The following is a 10127-nucleotide window of genomic DNA, read 5'->3' on the forward strand; positions in this document are numbered from 1 at the left end:
TTTTGAATTTTCTCTTTAAGAATCCTTGATATAATGTACACTATGTCAGTTGACAATCATCCTTCTTTAGTGTAGATTCATCTTTTATTGACACCTGTATATATCCCTGCTGTAATGGTGGGGAATACCTGAGTTTTGATGTTTTACATGAGAACATACAAGTACCCTGGTGAGCATTGCAGTCCATGAATGTTTTAAAATCACTAAACACATGGTCATCTTGTTTTCCATACCAATAGCTGAAACCGTAAATGTTTCTATTGAAAGTTCTTTCATGATGTTTGAATAAATGCTATGATTAAATGCTTTGTTAATTTTGATATATCTTTCTTCAAAACAGTTATACGACAACGAATAATCAATAAATTATTGATTTATTTTGTTTGATATGTTGTACAGTATTTTAGGCATTTTGCTCCTAGTAATCACCTCCATTGTCATCATTGCCCTGATTCATATCGCCCACAGTCTGTGCTATACCTAAACCTGCAAACAGTAAATAATGCTTTTAATATTTCAATACGTGAAAAAGGTAGAGTTTTTCATCAGCAAACTAAATTTTACTTGCGCTCACTTGTTCAGTTCTGGTATTGATAAGCAGCAGTTACACTTAATAGGGACATGTACACGATTTGAACTGAAAATTTTCAAATTTTGTTTTTCCATCTGTAATGCGTGTAATGCTTAAGAATTTCTAATGATCAGCAAACATTTTGACGACAGTTGTCGAGGTATACGAGAGATACGGATCTCACATTTCTTTGTTATGTAAACAAGGCTCGTGGGATGTTTTTATTTACATTGGCTAGATATACTAGTGACCGTCCGTTTGAAACTTATTTTTGTCAACTTACAAGTTAATTCTGAACATAATTAAATAGTTTCTAGTGTTCAACACATCTCATATTGTTTTAAGCATGCTATTTTTTATCAAGCAATCTATATGTAAACAAAAACATGGCACGAGCCTTGTTCACATAACAACGAATTGCGAGTGCTGTATCTCACGTGTAGCCTAAAAACTGATATTTAAATTTCGGTTGATCATTAAAAATACTTTAGTTAAGTATTGTAAACAATAGAAATGGCAAAATAAAATTTTCAACTCAATCGTGTCCATGTCCCTTTAATGTAGTACAGCTATGATCGGTGTCCAAACAATGGAATACAATGCCACTGTATTCAGAGATTTGGTATTCACCGAAAATGGTAAAATACCAATGCTTTAAATGTACATTGTGATTATTACTGGTAAATGTAGAATAATATGTGGCAATCTACATCCAGTTGGTCGATGATGCTACCTTGCACAAAATGTTACAAAGATTGAACAACTCACCAATAATGCCCGTTTCTTGTAGCATTTACTCATTTATATATACATGTAGATGCATCAATGTGTTTCGTGAAAGAAAACTTATTCGGAATTTTTCTCGATATAAACTGAAGTTGAATGGAAAAATTAACAAACTCCCGTTTAAAGACTAAAAACCTATTGCTTTCTATTGAAGGAAATGATCAATAAATACTTTTTAAAAATGAAAATATACATAAATGAATAACAAACTTCCGCCAGAGTTCGTTTGCTTACAAACCAAACTCTTCCTGTTAGGCATTATGGGATAGCGATTTCTTAGGCCGCGTATACTGTGTGACGTCACTGTAGAATGACGAAATAACATAACTTCAAATGTAAACAACTTTCAAAAGAACGTAAACATCAAGTTCATTACTTTACACTATATTTTGAACAGAGTCTCCCTCCTTTTTAATGATCTTTTGATCATTTCTTTTATATTAATGCTCTTAATGTCAATATCTTCAAACTTTTAACTACAAACTGCTTCTTTAGTGTTATTTGCCCGCGTGATAATCGCGGACTCACAATATACAAATCTGTATATTGTACTGCGTTACATAGGGGAGGTCTGTACGTAGGCTCGACGGGGAGTTTGAAATCAATATATAAATGGCTCACAGGCATTAATTTTCACCACAGTAGCAGTATCCGGCTGGATACTTGGACTGACGAAAATCACTTATTGGAAGTAAACAGCAGGGCCACCGAAATGCACATTAATTGTTTCAACCGACCGAAGTTAAACACGAATTTCCAGACGTGAATTATGAAGAACTGTTCCAAGATTCAGTGAAGATGTCAGTCCAAGTAATTATAACAGTAATCTACTATTATAATATTAATAATAAAAATAATTAAATTGATATTATATTAATAACATTCATATCGCACCTTACATAAAACGAATTACTCTAAGACGCATTCCAAGGGTAAGAAGAGGAATGCAACAATAAAACACAATGAATAAGAGTATAACATATCTTATACATGCAATACACTATAATTAAGATTTTTTTGTGTTTGATATTTAAAGCTGTCACAGTTTATCTGCTTATAAAACTATGTGCCCAGTCTGTGTCCTAGATATTCGGAATCACAGATGTTATCTTTTGTAAAAGACTTTAATAAAATGTACTTTAATTTGATAGATTTTGACCCCACTTCCAATTCTTTTATGGTAAAAGGAACATGTGATTGCGATACTATAGTTTTGTTCCTGTACTCAGAATGCTTTTAAAAGTAATTAAAGTTTGTAATTTAGAAAATGCAGAGTTGAAAAATTCAATTTAAGGGAGTACAGATGATGAAAGGCGACTGACGGGGAGAAAAGTACAGCTCTAAGAGAAGGAAAAGTGTTAAATACTAATTAAGTGTATATATGTAACAATAAACATATTTCTATCTAAATCAAATTCCTGAAAAAATATTTCTGTGAAGCACATATACATAAAACGATTCAAATACTGTTAAGCGAATTCATTAAGTCTAGTTTTTGACTTACCAGAGTCCACGGCACCAAGAATATCACCAGCACCTTGTAATGCACTGCCGGCACTGGGCAATCTGACCCTTGATCCCCCTACTCGACCAGGCTTGCGACCAGGCTTGCGACGAACAATTCTGCGACCCCCTCTTCGCCTACGTCGAATCCTACGTTTTTCTATTTCTGCTATTTCATCTAATAAATTAAGCGATTGTACAGTATTCTACGGTAATATAATTAAAATAAGATTGTGATTGTTCAGTATTCTACAGTAATAGAATTATAAAGAGATATACAGTGTTCAGATTTCTACACTAGCATAATCATAATGAGATAGTGAAGTTCAACACAGTGGCAGAATATATATATATATATATATATATATATATATATATATATATACATCATGGCTCTTTGGACGATTAAGACATGTCCTAAATCGCTCCGCTTTTAGCATTAATTGGCAAGCCTAAAATCCAAAAAAAAAAACAACCCATGTTGTATGCTTTGTAAATACGTTTGTAGATAAGTGTAGTTGTAGTGCTAGATGTATTTATATTTAGTTTTTGTTATTATTCTCTGTTGATATTGGCCACATTATGTAATTCTTTTCGTTTGTCCTGAAGAAGGGACTGGTCGTCCCGAAAATTTGACAATCTGATTGTTCGTGTCCTTGGTCATTTTAGTGCTTTTTTATAGTTTTTTTGTATTTGACCTTCTATCCAGAAGTGGTGTAAATCAAATTTGAATTCTAAAACTTTCTAAAGAATTTGTAATGAACTTACAAAAATCAGAAAGCTTTTTTCAAATCGTAAACATCAAAACGTATGAATTTTCAACACTATACACGACCATTCCTCACGATGATTTAAAGACTACACTTTTTGACACCATAGACAGTTGCTTCTTCAACAGAAATAGAAAACGGAAATATTCATATCTACTGATCAGTCAACCAAAAGGTTACTTTGTTAAACACCACTCTGATTCAAAGCACAAATTCTCTTAAGCTGAAATAAAAAGTGTTCTGCATTGACAATATCTTCGTAGTCTTTGGTAATAAGATTTTCCAAAAGTCTGTTGGATTTCCTACGGCCACGAATTGTGCTCCTTTGTTAGTTGACGTGTTTTTATAATCATATGAAGCAATATTTATTCAAAAACGTCTCTTGCTGTGGCCTTCAATGCAACATTTAAATATAATGACTACGTTTTATTTATTAACAATAATCATTTTCATTTATGCGTCGATTCGATATATCCCTGTGAATTAGAAATAAAAGACACCAGAGAGTCGTCCACTTCTGCTTCATACTTAGATATTTTATTCAAAATAAATATTAACGGAAAACTAACAACTGGACTTGATGATGGATAGGATTATTTCAGCTTCTCCATCGTCAACGTCCCATATTTATGTAGCAGTATTCCATTATCAACTGTATATGGTGTTTATATATCTCAACTGATTGGATACGCAAGGGCATGTTCTGAACATGATGAGTTTTTAAATTGAGGCAAGCTACATGTACTGACAAACACGTAGAAGGTGCAGGGGTTTTAACAGTCTCGCTTAAAGTCAGCATTTTGCAAATTCTATGAACGTTTTAGCAATATAATTTACCAATACAACCTATCATTGGGTCAATAGCTGTTTAACTTGTTTCATACCGATTGTTGCGACGTTCCTGGCACACTGATTTTGACTATGGATAACTCCGTTTACCTGATCAAGAAATAGGGCTCACGTCAGGTGCGACCGGTCGACAGGGGATACCTACTCCTTCTAGGCACCTGCTCCCACCTATGGTATATCCAGGGGTCCGTGTTTGCCCAACTCTCTATTTTGTATTGCTTATAGGAGATTGATCAATGTTTCTTTTCCTCACCTTTCATATAGATAGTTGCATTTCCAATTTTTTGTCTTTGACATCATTAGAAATTTTATTGATAACCATTCCCTCATGAAAAAGCTGCAATTCGAAATAATCCGCGTATGAAAACAATACTACTTGTGAAATGTAGTACCTCTATTTTGACGGCTGAAAATTCCGAAAGATATGAGGAAATACATGCATGAGGAAAAAGCTTCATATTTTCAAATGCATAATGGTATGAACTGAACATGTCGTCATACTTTTCATGAAGCGCGATCGCGTTTTCTGAAGTGTTTCAACGTGCAATGTCGTATTCATGCCGTCATGTTAGCGTTTTCAAATTTGAAATATAGTCATACAAATAATTTAGAAGAAAGACAGCGATACAGAATCGATTTCAAACACATACCCTCATTTGATAGCGCTGAATCGCCCATTGCACGTTTATATTCTGTCATGTTTAAAAAAATGACGAACAAATCAGTCAAAATGTTAGTTATTCTGTGTGACCTAGCTACCATCTAATAGGTAATTTCACATCAAATGCAAGCAAGATGAACCAGACTCTTCAATACCTGCAATAATACTGTCAACGTCTCGCCTGGTTCTAATCAGCTCATGGTCCCCTTCTGAAAAAAGAATTGAAATTGAACCTGTATAATCATTGCTGTGAGTTTTGCTGCGAGTATATACGTCAGAACTTTAATTTTCAATCCAAGTATTATAAGAAATATATCTTGAGATTTAAGAAATTGAGTTAAGTGTGGATAAAGTATTAAAGATAATATTTCATTGAACGCATGTGCCTGTCTATAGATTGAACAAATCATTTAATGATCAGATACCATATTGTGATAGTGTCATATATGCAGGTTGTCTACTTTAAGCAAATATGAAATGTGAGAAATTGACAGATAGTGCCTGGAATGCTGCAGCAACTAAAATACATTCCTTGTATGCAAATGGTGTGAAAAATTTTCAGATTCATCCTGTAGTTTCAGCTTAAATTTGGAACAGTAATGGGTTACCGTCGACACTATATTCTTGTGACCTGTAGACAGTATTATCTAAAGAAGATCTGAACAAACTTGAATATATCTAATGATATTTTCCTAGAATAATACAAGGATTTTCAAAGTATTCTCCATCTCTTTCGTGCATTGCAAATCTAGGTTTATGGACTATGGAAGGATATATTGATAAATGTCGTTTACTATTTTTCGGTAGACTGCATGGAGCAGATTAAAACTCTACTCACAATGAAGTATATAGTTTTATCTCAAATGTTTCTTTTGACAAACATTATTACTGAGACTCTGGCAAAATACGAATTGTATAATGTATTTCCTGACCATGCTGACATTGTTTTTGATAAACAATCATTTTCAAAATTAAGTTTTAAAAGTGTTTCTAGTAGAATATTGCAATGTTAACATATGTCGTTGGTTATGAGAATTCATTGTAAATTAAGACCAAGTTATATCTGGTGTGTCCTTAATGAAAATCCTGGTCAACAACTGTCTATTTATTGTCTCTTGCAATTTGCTTCTATGAAAATAGTTTCATAGGAATGTACTTTGTGTGGAATGTTTCAAATTATAACATGCATGTAATGCTCAGTTGCTTCAATGTTTTATCAGAAAAAGAATATTTACTAGAAAATATATCGAATCTGTTAGACCTTGAGGAATATGTTAATTTTGAGAGCCAAAGTATTGAAACACAATATCTTTCTCTTTTGGGATGTATAAATGGTGCTAGCTTTGGAAATTTGTCTCGTGATAAATGGAAAAAGGTAATTTAAATTGTTTCAAATTATGTTTTCAAATTAAAAACTCTCTTGATATTTGATTGTCGTAAAATGTAACTCTATACATATACATGTATTATTATGTTTGTTTGTTCCTGTTCATATTTAATTGTATAATGTTCTAGTTGTCAAGTACTCATAATGTGAAACTTATACGGTACCAATGTTGATGCAACAGATCCGCATTTCGACAAAGAATGTCTCTTCAGTGATGCTCAACCGAAATGTTTGAAATCCGAAATAACAATAAACTTGTAAGAGCTATTTTAGGGAAAAACAGAGTGCTATAAAGTGGAGTCAAATTCGTCTAAGGATAAAAGCTATACATGAGGGAGATAATCCTTAATTTTGAAATGAATTTCTAAATATTATCACAGCAATTAAATATACATCCCCATTTTCAAGCTAGTAACGAAGTACTTAGCTACTGGGCTGTAGAGACTGTAGAGAATTCAATTTAACTCTCCATAGTCGAGCGGTCTAGCGCGTTGATTACATGCTGCAGGAGATTTGGTTCCGCAGGTCGCGAGTTCAACTCCGGGTATGGGCGGAAGTGGGTATCCAAATAAAGTGAAATTTTCTGTGCTTTGTATAAAATATTTCTTCACTTAGGGCAGTTATGTTAAAAGTTTATATATATATATATATATATATATATATATATATATATATATTGTAACCGTAATTATTTGATAATTAGACGGTAGATAAACGAAGCCGTTAAATTTTATAATAGTGAATAATTTACTGCCTGTTTTTCTTTTTCTTTTCTTAAGAGCAAGATGAATTATTTATTGTATGAAATATCGATTAAAGGATTTCGCTTTGACGCCTATGAGAAAAGCACGCTGTTTTTGTAATTACATGAACAGAAAAACCAAATGTTTGGAAAACATGTTTATCAGTCAAGATGTATGATTCCATGAATAGGAAAATGGATCATTAAGCGAATTTGATGAATTTTTTTTCTTATTAAGGTGAGACAACCGTTTCTGAGTTAGCAAAGTGATTTTCAAAATTAAATGATAAATGGCGCTTTGAAATGCCTAATTACAGTAAACATGTTTTGAATTTAATCTTTGCAATTATAATGATATTAATACTTCCAAGTTAATATACAGGTGAAGTTACTCACGGAGGTCTGAGGAAATTTCCACATGATGATTGATTTCGTCAACGCTCTTGCTGGATGATTCTGAAATCAAGAAATTTTGTGAGTCACAATTATCCATAGCTATCAATAAGAATAACATGATAAATATATCAGTTGAACATTTAGAAAAAGATTTTGTAGATATTTACTTTGCAAAAAGATACCAATAAGCGGTATTGCGATCAGCAGTAAGACTCTGATAGGCACCATATTGAATATTCGTTCCTGCAAGTCTCAATGATATTGAGAGAAAATATCACCTTTTTATATACACTGTAACAAACGCATATAATTTTTTGAACAAATACATATGTAAAATAATCCCTCTTTCAACAAATACATGTGCGAAACTATCCCCTTTTGAACAAATACATCTGCCAAATTACCGGCTTGTGAACAAATACGTACCTCAAGTTACCCATTCATTATTGATATTTTTGATATACTTGTATGCACACAATTTTATTTAGTTATTGACAGTCAGATGAAGTAATCAGGAAATGAATATGATCTTTGTTTGGTTTTCTTTTAAGTGTAAGCACCTTCTCCAAGCTGTCGCTCGAGTTGTAAGTTGTGTAGTTGATGTTGGGAACTTTTACGTTAACTTTCTCCTAAATTAATTTTAAATTTATAAATCTAACGAAATAGTCAGAGTAATGTTGCATAATGTGATATATTCCACGTGTAGAGACTGTACTTTAACTTCTTAACAGGGGATGCTTACTCCTCCTAGGCACCTGATCCCACCTCTTGTTTGTCCAGGGGTCCGTGTTTGCCCAACTATCTATTTTGTATTGCTTATAGGAGTTATGAGATTGATCACTGTTCGTTATCTTCACCTTGCATGGCAACAAAGGTAGGTGTAGGTGTGGAATGTATAATTTCACTAGAAAAGTTTCATCAGCAATGACCATCACATGTCTATTTATTAAATAGGCCGCTAGAAGTTTAAGGATTCTAAACTGTTTCGAGGGGGATTCTTATATGTCATCTTTAGCTAAAAATGTGGAAGAGGAAACGAGTTTAGATACTCGCTTTATAAAAAAGTACTATATCAGAAGAATTGTGTAGTTGTCAAAGGTTATAAATATATTCAAACATGTAAATACCCTAATGCCATTTGGAAATTAGAGGTATATTATGATAAACACATTATTTGAATAAAGATATTAAGATTGATTGATTGTTTCTTGCTTAACGTCTCACTCGAGAATTTTTCACTCATGTGGAGACGTCACCAAGACCGGTGAAGGGCTTCAAATTTAGGCCTAAGCTCGCCGCTTACGGCCACTGAGGAGTGAGGGTTCTTTAACGTGCCACACCTATTGTGACACGGGACATCCGTTTTTGAAGTCATCTCCAAGGACCCGTGATATTTACACATGATGCTGTGCGTTTGGCGATAGAACTATCACTCCCTGTTTTAACGACTTAGTTCTGTCGCGGCCGGGATTCGAACCCCGGCCTTCCGCATGTGGGCGAACTCTCTAGCCTCTCGGCCACCACGGCGGTCAATAAAGATATTAAAACAACATTTATAATGTGTGTATGGTGACTTGCATTTAATAAGCTAAATTGATTCATGAAGTGACGAGGCACCATGGTATGAAATGAAGCAAACAGAATAGAACGGAATCGCAAGAAAACAATCATGACTGCATGGTTTGAATATGTGGTATCTTCAAGTCCTATTTCTACGTTGAGGTATTTGAACACACACATGCACGGACGCACACAGAGATGCACACACACACACACACACACACACACACACACACACACACACACACACACACACACACACACACACACACAGAGACCACCAGACACAGACCACCAGACACATACAAATGCGCACGATAGATGATAGATAAAATTACAATTCAAGACCAGTACTCTGTCTGCGACCATTAAAGCTAGATGGGTAATGTGATAAAATAAAAGGCCCAAAACAATATCAAAGTAGCATTAACATGAAAGCCTGATGGAAGAAAAAGAGACACAGATCACGTACGTGGTAGTGTTGGATGCATGGACTTCGTACTAGAACTGGCGAGTATCTTAACTCTTTACCTCGATCTTTAAAGCATTGGGCTGTTGTGCTAGACGTTTTGAGCTCGATCCTCACTAACGGTATGTACTCGTCTGTTACATTCGTCGCCCAGCGTTGGATCCGGGTAATATCTGGGTGGTATGAGGAATTACTCCCAGAATTTGACTCCACAGGTATTGGTACTCCTGGAGAGTGAGGACGCCTCTCCCTTCGAGTGTGGTAGTGTTAGATTCATGACTTTTCTACTAGTTGGCATTGGTGTCCTAACCCTTTCGCTCGATCGGTAGAGCACTGCGTAGCAGTGGTCCCGGGTTTGATCGTCAGCAGAGGTATATACTTGCTTATGTTACACGTAAATGTAGTAGTGCACGACTGAGTGAAAGAGAAAGAG

At 34.3% G+C, this 10127-nt stretch overlaps 1 protein-coding gene across 1 annotated transcript; it reads right to left on the bottom strand.

Moving 5' to 3' along the window:
• Positions 1 to 357: 357 nt before the first annotated feature.
• LOC130046252 (uncharacterized) lies at positions 358 to 7986 on the bottom strand. Its single transcript, XM_048880967.2, has 5 exons — positions 7833 to 7986; positions 7666 to 7725; positions 5296 to 5349; positions 2862 to 3038; positions 358 to 486 (listed from the first exon to the last, which is right to left on the bottom strand). The coding sequence occupies exons 1-5, from the start codon at positions 7891 to 7893 to the stop codon at positions 419 to 421; spliced, it is 420 nt and encodes a 139-aa protein (XP_048736924.1). The 5' UTR covers positions 7894 to 7986; the 3' UTR covers positions 358 to 418.
• Between the last annotated feature and the right edge of the window lie 2141 nt (positions 7987 to 10127).

This window comes from Ostrea edulis, chromosome 5, assembly GCF_947568905.1.
Source record: "Ostrea edulis chromosome 5, xbOstEdul1.1, whole genome shotgun sequence".
Taxonomy (NCBI): Eukaryota; Metazoa; Mollusca; class Bivalvia; order Ostreida; family Ostreidae; genus Ostrea; species Ostrea edulis.